The sequence below is a fragment of the Staurois parvus genome, unplaced genomic scaffold (genome assembly GCF_062004578.1).
Source record: "Staurois parvus isolate SC_StPar_1 unplaced genomic scaffold, SC_StPar_1.0 ptg000414l, whole genome shotgun sequence".
Taxonomy (NCBI): Eukaryota; Metazoa; Chordata; class Amphibia; order Anura; family Ranidae; genus Staurois; species Staurois parvus.
Genome location: NW_028318210.1, coordinates 4,266,097 through 4,280,390, shown reverse-complemented (window position 1 = coordinate 4,280,390; position 14,294 = coordinate 4,266,097). Strand labels below are relative to the sequence as shown.

At 39.5% G+C, this 14,294-nt stretch overlaps 1 protein-coding gene across 1 annotated transcript in view; it reads left to right on the top strand.

Annotated features, from left to right (window-relative positions):
* ZFYVE1 (zinc finger FYVE-type containing 1) overlaps nucleotides 1-13,831 on the top strand; it is a 50,810-nt gene extending 36,979 nt beyond the window's left edge. Inside the window, exons 10-11 of the mRNA XM_089686866.1 lie at nucleotides 8,683-8,796; nucleotides 12,901-13,831. Of these exons, the coding sequence (XP_089542992.1) occupies nucleotides 8,683-8,796; nucleotides 12,901-13,133 (347 nt within the window). The 3' untranslated portion in view covers nucleotides 13,134-13,831. The remainder of the gene's footprint in view (nucleotides 1-8,682; nucleotides 8,797-12,900) is intronic.
* Nucleotides 13,832-14,294: the final 463 nt, after the last annotated feature.

Sequence of the window (14,294 nt, the reverse complement as noted above, 5' to 3'; positions counted from 1 at the left end):
CGAGGATTAAATGCTGGCTTCCAGTCTGCTGAAAGATCTTTGAATATATGACAATCAAGTGGTCAGCTTTATGGTCAGAATCCTAATTCTGGGATTTTTTTTTTTGTATGCTATTCTCCTTCATATACAGGCAAGTTCTGAGTTGCCAGTGCTTTTTGAAACTTTTCTCAATTGCGGCATAAATGGTTTTATGTGATCTGATCTTTGCCTTGGTCATTTTATGTAGATTGTTTTATTTCATGGACAACACACTGCATTTTACATTGCAGTATCCAGTAAACAGAAGGTTTCAAGCCATTAATGGATAAGCTGAAGGAACCATCATATGTATATTGATTTCCTTTAGTGGCTGATCAGAATTGGGTGTTTTTGGTCCATTTTTAATTGCTTTAGAGATGTCTGGCTTAAACGGCCTGCTTTAGACTGATTGGGACTTGCTTTGCAGTAAAATATTTTGTGTTGTCAATGAACGTTGTATGACAAAACTAATTTTAAGTCATGGATCACAGATGGGCACCCTGACATGTGGCTATAGAACTTCTTAATAAATCTTAGACTTCATTGGCCCCTTCCATTTTATTATACTCCTCCTTCCTCCTCAGTTAGTTTTGGTTTTATGATGGATGTTTTATATGAACATAATGGTGAGTACATTAATTGAATATTGCAGTTTAATGTATTTAATCTGTCCACAAAACACTGTTCTATCACTGGACTTTTTTCACTTTATAAGAGTGTTTGTTTGTTTTTTAATCCTATGTGGATGTTCTCCAGTACAAAAGAGTCTTGATTATCCATATATGTTCTCAAAGGGTTCTTTTTTTGATTATGCTGCATGCTTTTGCATCTCTTTAGGATGTCCACTGCTCTGTAGAGTAGCAGCAGTGCTTATTTTCTTCCATTTGTAACACATCAGTCTGACTGGTTGACTGATGGAGACTTTAGGGTCTTGAGATCCACTGTAAGTTTTTTAGCTTGAATAACTCCTCTAATTCCTCAGCATTCACAGACATTGATCACACCTGTGTACGTGTGATTATTATTAACCGCTTCCTAACTGCCCTATAGCAGATATACTGCTACAGGGTGGCATGGGTGCTCAAAACCATGTGTGTGTATATATACGTGATTTTGCATTTCCGGGTAGGGGGCAGCACGCTCTACCTGCGCCACCATTTGCAGCTGTCAGTCAGTGATTGCCGAGCATCTCCGGCAGGGAGGAGAACCGTATGTAAACAATACAGTTCTCCCTGACAGCTCGTTCACACTTCTTTGAGCGGCTGTGCACAGCCATCCATAGCAGTGTGTGATTACAGTGAAGAACAGACACAAGTAAAATAGCACACAGTTAACCCTTTGATCGCCCCTCATGTTACCCCTTCGTGCCCAGTGCCATTAGTACAGTGTCAGTGCTTTTTTTTTTTTTTTTTTTTTTTTTTAGCACTGATAACTGTATTGGTGCCACTGGGGATGTCAGTGACACCAAGTCAGTTCTCCCCATTGTCAGAATGCCCGCCACAGTCCTGCTATAAATAACTGATCGCCGCCATCACTAGTAAAAGTTAAAAAAAAGTATCTATACCGCTATTTGTAGATGCTAAAACTTTCATGTAAACCATTTAATTTACACGTATTGGGATTTTTTTTTTTAGCAAAAGACGTAGCAGAATACATTTTGGCCTAAATTTATGACAAAATTTGATTTTTAAAATAATTTTTACTGGAAATGTTTAATAGCAAAAAGTCAAAAATATTGGGTTTTTTTTTCTCAAAAATTTCAGTCTTTTTTTTTTTTTTTTTAATAGCGCAATTGTCAGTTAAAGTAACGCAGCGCTGGAACGCAATAAATGGCCTGGTCAGGAAGGGAGGTAAAACCTCAGGAGGGCAAGTGGGTAGTAATATTATATAAATATAGTGAGGCACAGGCTAGCACAGGATTGTGGACATTGTACACGAGTCAGCTAGGATTCTCGCCTACAAATGATGTTGGCTGCTATGAAGAAAATGAAGCTTTTTGTTTTTCAGAATCCAAATCGGTCTTGTCTGGTGCGATGCCTAAAGGCTTTGAGTGTAAAAAAGCCTCTTTGTCTAGGTCCACATCTTTCCTGGTAGCAAGACCTTGTCAGTTAATCTCAGCTGTGCAAGGGCCTTTATTTTTGTGAGCTGATTTGATGCTCAGGGCTCTGCTGTGAGAGCCTTCAGCTGGATGAAAAGGTTGACTGCTGACAGAACACTAAAGTGGTACAAGAGCTGTCTTTTTAGAGAACACATTAGGGGGCACTCTATTAGTCAGGAACTGACATGCATTTAGTTGATGACACCAGTAAAGCCTAACCATCTTGCTATAATTATAGTCTGGACTATCTAACACTGGAGATATGTGCACCCTCCTATCCCTCTTGTATTGAACTGTATTGTCTCTTGTTATATTGTAAAGCGCTGAGCAAACTGTCGGTGCTATATAAATCCGGTATTATAATAATAATAATGTATCTTAGAAGTTAGTAAATAATGATCTGTCCATGGCATTCTCATGTACTCCAGCATTTTGAGGTTTGATACAGACCTGCCCAGGCCCTTTACTATAATAACACTGTATTGCTGTGTTCACATTGTGGAAAAAAAATTTTTTTTTTTTACATTTCATTTTTCCAAAAAATTGCAATTTTAAAAACTCGATATGCCTCTTACTAAATACCTTGGACTGTGTACTTAACAAAAAGGGGTATTTGAGGGATATTTGTACTGTCCTGGCATTTTTGAGCCTCAAGAAATTAGATCAGCCGTCAGTACATCAGGATTGATCAATTTTCAGATGTACTGTATACCCGTGTTTGTAGACTCTATAACTTTCCTAGAGACTAAATAATATACACTGATTTTTGTTATTTTCACCAAAGAAATGTAGCAGAATACTTTCTGCCCTATATTTATGAAGAAAGATTAGATTATTTATTTGGAAAATTTTATAACAAATTACGGAAAACACTTTTTTTTTTTTTTCAGAATGTTCAGTCTTTTTTTGTTAATTTATCAAAAAAATTAAAACCCCAGTGGTGATTAAATTCCACCAAAAGAAAGCTCTATTTGTGTAGAAAGATAAACATTTCATATGGGTGCAGTGCAGCATGACAACACAATTGTCATTCAAAGTGCAACAGTGCTGGAAGCAGAAAATTGGCCTGGGAAGGAAGGGGATGAAAGTACCCGGTATTAACCACTTGGCAACCGCGCTATAGCCGAATGATGGCTACAGCGAGGTTGTCCAGTTCTGGGAGGGTGTCACATGATGTCCTCCCAGAATGCGCCCCGAACGGCACGCAGATCGCTGTGTCATACAGACACAGCTGATCACGTGATGTGGTAAAAGGCCAATCACAGCGGCCTTTTACCACGTGATCAGCTGTGTCCAATGACACAGCAGGTCACTGGGTAAATGCAGTTGCCGGTTATCGGCTGCACTTTCCTCACGTTGTCACAGCGTGATGAAAGCACTGCCAATAACCGGCAATTGTCAGAAAACAGGCACTGATGATCATTGCTGCCCAGCAGTGCCACCCTTCAGTGCCTAGCAGTGCCGTGGTGGTGCCCAGCAGTGCCACCTATCAGTGCCCATCATTGCTGCATATCAGTACAGCATCATGAGTGCCACCTCATCAGTGCTGCCTATCCGTGCCACCTCATCAGTGCTGCCTATCAGTGCAGCCTCATCAATGCACATCGGTGAAGGAGAAAAATTACCTGTTTGCAAAATTTTATAATAGAAACTTTTTTTTTTCCACATTTATTGCTCTTCTTTTTGTTTATAGTGCAAAAAATAAAACACCCAGTGGCGATTTAAATACCACCAAAAGAAAGCTTTATTTGTGTGAAAACAATGCTAAAAATGTCATATGGGAACAGTGTTGCATGACCGCGCAATTGTCCTTCAGATTGCGACAGCTCTGGAAGCTGAAAATTGGCCTGGGCAGGAAGGGGGTATAGGTGCATGGTAGGCAAGTGGTTAAGGTGGTTAAAAAACTTTTATATTCCTATACCCACAGTTGATCCAGAGGAAGGCCAAAAACACCAGCAAAGCATGATCCAGGTTGCTCCTGCAGGGGAAACAATTCCTTCCTGAGAGGCAATTGGACATTCCCTGGATCAAATTTACCTTCTTAAAATCAGACTTGCATCCAGTTTTATTTAAAAGGTTGCAAGCATCATAAAACAGAACAGAAAATAAACCCTTGCCATCCAGGCACTAACTAAACAGAGGAGATTCCTATCTCACAGGTGAAGGGCTTCTCCCTGTCACCAACAAAACAGAACGCTATGCAAACCTTTTCCTTTCGTGTACAATGCAAACTTTCATCCACAGCTCTCTTAGGTGTGGCTCTCTGAGTCCCAGGACAAGAGAAACCTCTTGCTCCAGTCCTGCTTGATTTATACCACCTGCTGGTGGTCATCATTGGATCACAAAATCCGGTCCAGAACCAACTCTGCAAAAGTGGCCTGGAAAACCTGGACTAGACTCCACCTTAGTCTCCCAGATATGAACGCATGTGAAGTGACACAAAACGTCCATCAATCACCTCGCCTTTCATAGTGTCACACTATAAATGTTCGCATCCAGTTATATTATGTGTATGTAGGAAAAAATCCAGGCCTTTTTTAAAGCAATCTACTTAGCTGGTGAGAACTAACTCTTGAGGGAGTCTATTCCACATTTTTACAGCTGTTGCTGTGAATAAACCTTTCCATGTTTGGAGATTAAATCGCTTTTCCTCCAGACGTAAAGAGTGCCTCTTGTCCTCTGTGATGACCTCATGGTGAATAACTCTACATGTTGATCATATTCCCCCTTAATCACCTCTTCTCAAGAGAGAATAAATTCAGTTCCTCTAATCTTTCCCCATAGATGAGCCCCTCCATGCCTCTCAAATTGCCCAATATTTTTTTTGTGAATTGGTGCCCAAAACTGAACTGCATATTCCAGATGAGCTCTTACTAATGATTTGTACAGGAGTAGAATATCTCTCTCTAGAGTCTATACCTCTTTTAATAAAAGAGTGCACTCACATTAAAAAGTGTCCTGCTGGGACACTGGAGTGAAACTGTCTGTAAATTCTGGAAACCTAATTTCAATATGCTCAGAAAAAATTCCAAGATGGCGGCTCGTAAACTTCCGGTATAGCAGCTTGACATCATCGGCCCACCCTACGCGTTACGTCACACCATGTGACTTCCTCAGTTTTCACTGCAGTGTCCCAGCAGGACACTTTTAATGTGAGTGCACTCTTTGTTTTAAATAAATATAGTATTCAAATACTACACTATGTTTAAGCATTTTTGTTTGCATATATGGAGGATATGTTTGTTAAGAAGGCAGTGAAGTAATTCGGAGCAGAGTGAGGAGGAGAGTGGATTGTGAAAAGCCTCATACAACCCAGGTTAAAAGGGAAAAGCGCTATTTGACCTATGTAACATGGGTCAAACAAGGAGGTGAGGGTACAAATGTATGACATTGGTGGAGGAACACATATATAAGTGTGATTTGTGGACACAAGAAAAAATGAGTACCTGTTGTAGAAGATTTAGGTTATAGGCACTGAATGTTTCACATATGAAGGACTGTAGTCTATTATCGGATGCTATCTTAATAGTTGTATAGTGTATGAGCTGCACTATATTGAGGCACTTTATAGTTATTGCTGTTGTATACAGTAGATGGTGATAATTGAATAGGCATACCTAATAAAGATCTGAGTGTACAAAACACTACCGCTGGAATGGATCACAAATATTCTATGTTGCTTATTAAAGGAGACATCCTGGATAGTAGAACCTGCAGGAGTTTCCTTGCTAAGCTCTACATATACAGTATATTTCTTTCTGATATTATAACCACATGAATACATTTTGTATAAAGGAACTAGGCGCATATCAAGCAGGCATGAACTACAAACATATTATTTCTGCTGATTTTAGAGCAGCATAATATATGAAAACAGTTGCCTCGAGGAATGAGGGCACACCAAAAAAAACTAATCATAAAGGTAGACAGGACAGCACACATACAAATCCAGACTTCAGAAGCCCTGAGTATTCTTACTTGACTGAGGCAGGATATTATCTAGGTATTTATTGTGGCACTGAAGAAAGTTGTATTAGAGGCAAGCATACAAACGACAGGACACATTTTTATCAGTGCAGATACTGGGCCATTTTGATGATAAACATTATTTCAAGATCTAAGCTAATCCAAACTCTTAGGGTGGCTTTTGTGGACCATCAGGAGAAAAGTATTTGTCTAGAAGGCACAGAAATGGAAAAAACAAGCCCCCCCCTCCCTTCATACCCCACAGTGCGACTCACATGAATAGAACCAGTGAAATGCTTCTCTTACCTTGATACAAAGGTAATTCAGAGAATGATCTTGGCAAAGAAAGTAAAGCATGTATGATTGCCAAAAGATGTTATAGTCTGCTAAAACAGGTCAACTCTAGTTTTGTGTCAAACACAACAAAGGTGAGATTGTATACATTCTTTGTAAGATCAAATGTCATAAATGGATCTGAATGTTCTACAAGTTACAAGCAGATATGAAATGGCTTTATTTCAAAGGAAAGTGATTTAGTACATTCTGGGAGGCATACTTAAAAGCAAAATTTGTAAATTGGGGTATACTATTAAAGCTAACGGTACTAGGCTGTCAGGAATAAAATAATTAAAAAGGGCTGGACATATTGACTGTGTGACTTTTAGATCTTATGCCATAGGGAACCCAGGAAAGCGGTATTGGGTAAAAAATCACCATTAATGTTGTAAGAACTATATTATTCTGGTGATGCTGATCTGTACTCGAGGACAGAAATAAATGAAGGGTGTTTCTGCCTGGAAATCTTTGCTCTCTATTAGCTGTAGCACCTACAATCATGTAACTTACAAATTTTTGTGTGTATTTGTTATTTTGCAGTGTGCCTTTTACACTGCATGTATATATGGTTTAGTGTATTTTTGCTTTTTTATAAACTTCTATTTATTTGTGTGTGCTTTTGTACCTCCTAATTTAAAGTGATGTCATACTTACCTGCTCAGAACAGCCCCAATCCTCCTTATCTCCCCCACTCCCGTTTACCCCACACACACCAAGTGTCCAACATAGAAAGCTACTTACTATGGGGTCACTTGTGTGGGCTTGCTCTTGAGATGGCTGTGTGTGTCTATAAGAGACTGTGACTCAGCCCCACCCCACACTCCCTCCTCAATGCCTCCCACTGCTATCTCTAAACCAATGAGAAGTGAGAGAGCCTTGGCTCTCATGAACATTGCTGGATCAAGATCAGGTGAGTATGGGGGGGGGGGGGGGTGTTAAGGGGGAAAGCTGCACTTAGAAGGTGTACCTTCATACATTAGCATGCAAAAACCTTCTACCTTCACAACCACTTTAAATGTTTGTGAATGGTCTGTTAATGTGGCAATTTGTATGTAAGTTTCTTGTAATGAAACTAGATTTTAAGATAAATTAGGGAAAGATTAGAAATTCTGTCAGGTTTTTATTGCTGTCCCCAGTGGGGAAATGCTAACTTATTTTCTGTCCCAGTAATTTCTGGCTCCAGGGCAGCAATTGAGTAGCAATCTCCAAAGCAGGGCCGTGGATAAGAGAGTACCACCAGTCTTCCTCTATGGGGCCCAGGTCAGCAGGGGGGCCCAGGCAGCTGGGTGAATCAGATGTGGAGAAGAAGGGTGATCAGCATTGCGCGGAGGGCAATTACTGGAACTGATCCCCTGTATGGCTCTCTGCAGCAGCTCCTCTCCCTCCATACAAGGGATCGGTTCCAGCAATTGCCTCCCCGGTGCACCCATCACCCCTGCAGTGCTGCCGGCTTACCTCCTCTCTTTTCTACCGGCAGCTGCAAGTACACAATAGGATCCATCAGGATGGAGAGTGGGGGAAGGGTCTGCTAAATGTCACATTTACCAGCCCCTTCCTTTCCTGAATGAATGAACACAATGCGTGAACGGTACCAGTCACACACTATGTTCATTCATAACTGAAGCATAGTAAACTGCTTCAGTTTATGGGGGGGGGGGTGTCAGTGGCCTGTCAGGTTGGCTGTATGGGGCCCTGTGGTTTCTAACAGCAGCCCTGCTCACAAGTGAGTACAAAATTCCAATAAAAAAATAAAAACCTTCTGTATCTTCTAAAATTGTTTTATATTACTGTCTGCTGACTCTAGTGTCACAAGTTTAAGGAAGAATCTGCATGGCAGATAACTTTGACACAAAGCCTTGTGCTGACCCAAACAAAATAAAATTTTGACTAGAGTTCCATTGTTAACACCATACCTGTAATATATGGCACCTAGATCTAGTCATGAGTTGAGGGAAAATGTTAAAGGTAGGGTTTAGATGTAAGCAGTGCAGGCTTCCATAGAAACTGTTTGTTAATAATTTCACACTGCACAGTGAATTGACACTTTTATGGCAGTCATCCTGCTTTATAAAAGAGCACCTTTACCAAAGACAAAACCTTTCTGCTAACTGTAGCTTGTAGTATTATTGTTATAGCTGTCTGGCGCTGTATACTTTTGTAACTCAGTGTTCAATTAATACATCATATATATGTTGTGCAAGGCTTTTGTTTACAAATTTGCATGTCCTAAAAATCTTGAGTAGTATCCTGGTTGTTCTTTCCAGCAATCTCCGATGGCGGTGAGGATGACGAAGGTAGCACTCTCATTGCAAGGAAAGTTGGAGAAGCTGTACAGAATACATTGGGAGCTGTTGCTACAGCCATTGACATTCCTCTGGGTATGTTATCATGTTTGTAAAGTACTACTTTTTGCATGTGCATAGATTATTCACATCAGTCCCAGCCACAGTAGAGGTTACACTTGACTGTTATTTCCAGAGACAAACACTAAGGTCCATTGGCTGGATCCTAATTAGTTTGATTAATTCTTACCTTTAATTTTCTCTTTTTCATAAAAGGATAACTAAACTCCAAATGGTATTATAGTGCAGATTACTAATTGGTAGATGTGGTGGCTGCGTTTTTTTTTTGTTTGTTTTTGTTTTTTTTTCCCCCCAAGCTTTTTTTGGCATGTCTATAAAATACCTGTTGATTTTGCCAGAAATGCAGTGTCCTTCATGTGAAATGAATTGAAAGTAAAAAGATTAACAAAAGGCACTCATGTTTCAGCCTAATGAGACAACCATAGAGCAGTGGAGTGTGCCATACGGGCACAGGAAGTGTTATATTCATTGGATTAACATGTGAAGAGAGAGCCTAAAAAAAGAAAACTAGTGCAACCACCACATGTAAGGGGTAATAAGCTGCAATATATTACATGTTTCTTTTTGGGCATAGATGCATTTTAATTGAGAACATTTTTTTTCGAACTTCATATTTTCTTTTATCTCCACACCTGTACAGAAAAAGCTTCTCAAAACCATTTGTCAGGGACAGATGACATTTTCCCAGATCTCTTCATATGCAGACAAAATAATTACATTGATTGTGTAGCTGCCAGAAAGTCAGGAAAACATGACCTGTCCCTAGGAAACACTGGTGTACAACGTGATCATCCTGCCAAGTAAATAGAAGTCAAAATTTTATAGGCTGCTGAGTGGCACTAAATTGAAGTAAACCGTGTATCTAGAAAATGTATGTAATGGACTTTTGGTTTTTGTAATCCCCAATCTTATGTGTACTAACAAAGTAGTGTCCCAAACCCCTTTAATACTTGCTCCTCTTAAGCAGTGGTAAAGACCATAAACATTTGTTCCATCGACTAATTCTGGTCATGCAATTATTGCACATTTCAGGTATCTTAAACCAGTCTCTGCTCCAAAAAATGTCCAAAGGATGAATGTAACCAATCAACAATTAGATAAATATATTCACCCAACTAAGCGCTACAGACATACAATACCCCAAAAATATTAATACAATGTGCAATATCGCTGAAGCCTTCAATTCAATCTATCCAAAATATATAACCATATAACCATAAAAACATAAAAAAATGTGTGTTATATCAAGAACCACTGTAAAAACTAAAATGATTAAGTGTATGAAAAATAAACATTAGGCCATCCTGCCACAGTTCTAAATAAACTTTAAAGTCCACTCTTTCCACCATGAAAAGTGCTCCAGTTCTCAAATAAAGATTAGTCCAGCCTGCAACAGTTTTAAATAAACTTCTCAAGAAAGTTCAATTTCTCCACCTTGGAAAAAAAGTACTCCAGAGCTCAAATACCTCTCCCCAGCCAACTAGGACTCACCAGACACCAATGCCTCTCTTTTTACGGATTGGCATATCACGCTTCTACAGATGACATCCATCTAATACGGCTTTCGGTCCTGACTCCTCCTCTCTTGTGGAACTCCCTATATGATAAACAAGAAAGAAAAAAGGGGCTCCAATAGTGTAAAACTGTTTACCTAAAATGCGCTTTATATATATTAAAAAGACACTCACAAGAAATTAAAACAATCCAGCATTAATCCAGTAACTCAGCCTGCATGACGTATTGTGCCACAAGGAACATTAAACTGTGGTCTCCGTCTCATCCGATATCCACTGCATCTCTTCAGGCACCACCACTCGTGTTAAATCTGGTTGCTGCTCGACCAGCACCCCAGTGTTTCATCTATTCTGACTTTGTCAAGGGGATGGATCCCTTGACACAGCAGAGAGAGTGAACTTTTTTGAGAAGTTTACTTAAAGTGGTTGTAAACCCTTACACATACCCAAAGAAATACTCCTATATAAGTTCTACCTGTTTTTTTTATCTACAGCCATCTGTCCCCTACATCCATTCAAAGTACAGAATTTACACAGGACCTCTCAGCTGAAAAACAGGCGGGGGGAGGAGAGCTGATTGGAGGGAAGGGACACACTCCTATTTACACAGGAAGAGAGCTGAGGCTGTCAATCAGCTGGAGCTTCCTCCCCTGTCACCTTTTTACCTCTTGGTGTCAGGAAAACTTGTCAGAAGTGACTCGGAGAGATGGCAGAGGAAGGAGGTAGCAGACAGAAATGACACTTTGTGCCCTGGAGTGAGAAGTACACACTATAGAGGGATATGATTTGTTCATATTTCATGTCTGAGGGTTTGCAGCCACTGTTGCAGGCTGGACTAATCATTATTTGACGACTGGAAAGCCTTTCATTCATGGTGGAATGACTGAACTTTTGAATTTATTTAGAACTGTGGCAGGATGGACCAATCTTTTTGTCACACACCTGCTCACTTTTTTTTTGTTTTTTTAATTTTTATTTGATATAATGCACATTTTATGTTTGCAGCACCTTTTGTGTTACATATCAACAATTAGAAACTACTTTAGACAGTGAAAGAACAGCAGCAGACTGTCAAGGTCATCTCTCAGCTGAAGCTGGCTATACACTAGTAGATTTCTGTTCAGTAGAAACTGAACGAATCTTCCTAAAACAAAACTTTTCAAACTATTAGATTCAAATTTGACGGTGCTTATCGACAGCAGTGATGAGAAAATTCAAAGGAGCGGGATGGAACGTTTTTTCCAAACAAGCAACAGTGAATATGATTTTCGTTTTGAGAGAATACATTCACTCCAATATTGAGTGTTAAAATGAAATGATTTTTTTAATGTAACATTAATCAGGTCATCAAATGTAGATTAGATTTCTGAACAAATTTTTGTGTAAAAAGTCTCCTTATGTATGGCCACAGCTTTACTTTGTGCTCTCCTAATTTTAGAATGTTCCTTGACAACGTATTTTCATGCAGCACACCTGTCTGGTTTCTAGTGCTGCCCCTCTCTTTCAATCTGAGTGCTTCTGTACAGGATGGCAATGCCCTTAGGCCTATGCGTGTTGCAGTCTGCTGCAGGGAAAAAGTCCCTGACCCTATCCAAAAACGCAGTGGCTGAAAACACATATGTGAACGTGTCCCATAGGAAACCATGTTAAAATGTTACTAAACCCACAACCGTAAAATCAGTCTGTATATGCAGTAAAACATGCCTTTTAACTCACTGTGGAGCCTAAGGGGTTAATCCTCTGCACTGCGTAAAAAGGCTGTTTGATCCGATCTTCTCTGCTTCTCCTCTTGGTCAAATGTCCACGTCTCATCTCTTGATAAGACAGACTGAACCCGTAGCCACATGGACATGCTCAGTTTAGTGTGCATTGCTAGAGAGGTGTTTTTTTTTTTTTTTCTTGGGAGAGTGCATGTGATCAGCACAGGGCCAATCAGCACTGTCCAGACAGAGGTCAGGGGTTTTACATCCTCTTAAAGCTTGTAGAAGGAGTTTTCTTTCTGCTCTAACTAGTGCTCTGCTGAAGTCACAAGACTGCTCTAACTGCTGATGAGAAAAGTTATTTAGCAGTTTATATTTACTAAAATAATTGCACTTCCATGTTCTGTGTACTTTTTAGGGTCTTGGGTTTAGTAACATTTTAAATGAACTGTAGTGAGTTTCTGCAAAACACAAAAAGCACTAGACGCATAGGTGTGAACCAGGCCTTAATGTGTCTTTTATATCTCGCTGGATATCTGCTTTAATCTTGCAAAATCAGATCTTTCGCTGTCAGTTAAGTAGATTCATCATACTTTCACATACTTCTTGCCTTAAAATCAAACTGCTAGTAAGTGTTCCCTGCAAAGTAAATGGGGGGAAATAACCCCCCCACACACCTATTTGCCTCCCAAAAATTCAGACTTCCAGGTTCCCACTCTGTTCAGTTATTCTTCCTGCAAATCCTATATTACTACTGTGGGGTTCTTTTATTTCCTTTTTTGCAGAGGGCATTTTATTAGCAATTACATTTTTGAATGAGAATCACTTTTAAGGCCAGAGATTTGTTTTGAATTTTTAGAGTTCTTTTGCTGATTATTTGTAACATTTTCTTAATAAAAATTTAGGACTTATGAAAGATGCTGCAAGACCTACGTACTGGATTCCGGACCATGAGATCACAGATTGCTACAACTGCAAGAAGGAATTCAATGTCAAACTCTCTAAACACCACTGCAGAGCCTGTGGTCAAGGTTTCTGTGGTGACTGTTCAAATGATAGAAGACCAGTGCCCTCTCGCGGTTGGGACCACCCTGTCCGTGTCTGCATTAACTGCACTAAGAAGCCTGGCGATCTATAACACTTTCTTCCCCTTACCAGCAGTACCTACTCAGGGCTAGATCATAATGGATCCAATCTTCCTCCTTTAGGCTTTTGTGCCACTGCATGCTTGACCTGTCAGCTGTAGTCTCCCCCATGACTGTATCGTCTTATTAAACAAAATGGCGCCAAACTCGCTCTGTCCAGGAGACAATACAGCATATAATCTGCACTTTTTTATTGTTGAAAGAAAAATAAAGTATAATGTAAACTTGGTAATCAGTACGAAATTGTCATATGCACCTTGGATGCTGGATCTCATCTTCAATACCCTTATGATATCCTTCAGTAAGAAGGCTGGAATCACCGTACCCTTACTGTCCGGTTCAGTTTATCACCATTTTAAGAGGATCCTCTTCAACATTTGCAGCATCACATTGTTTAAATTTGATCACATGGATAGAAATTCTAGTTCAGTGTGTGTGTGTGTGCACGTGTGTGTGTGTGCGCGTGTGTGTGCGCATGGGGGCTATATTTTAAAGGCTTTATCCATTAATGTTAATATTCTTAGGGAGAAAAAAAAACAAGTTTGCCTTGCCCCAGTGATCATTTAGCTATTGTAACAAGGATTATTCAGGTGAATGTTTGTGTTGCTATGTATGAATATCAAGCCAAATTTTTAGAAATGTATATTTATTGCCCGTGTTCCCAGAATATATAAACAAATATAAAAAATTACTTGAATCATGGTTTTTAGTGTAATAATGTACTCCAAGGTGGTCTTTGTCCTTAAATTTCTTGTTTTATTTAAGGCGTTGTAAGAATGTGACCGTATCCCACACTGTACTCGGGTAGCTAAATAAAACAAAGGAAGAAAATGCTAATGACTATAGTATATCAAAACTCAAATACAACAATTGCATATATTGCACCTTAGCAATCCTTTAGATGTGATGGCTACATACAAGGGGTGGCCCTTTAGGATTGGTAAATGGCAATATATTAAATTTTTTGCTTTTGGATTTAGATATATTTTAACTCTAGGTAATGGCTAGAAAGCCACAGTTGAAACACATATATGTGAACTGTGCTGTCTTCCAAAGCTTTTGTCATTTTTGTATAGCTATATTTGTGAGTCCTACAGCTAGGGGAGTGACACCCTTACTCTTTGCCTTGAGGCATTTAGCGGTGTCGCCTCCTG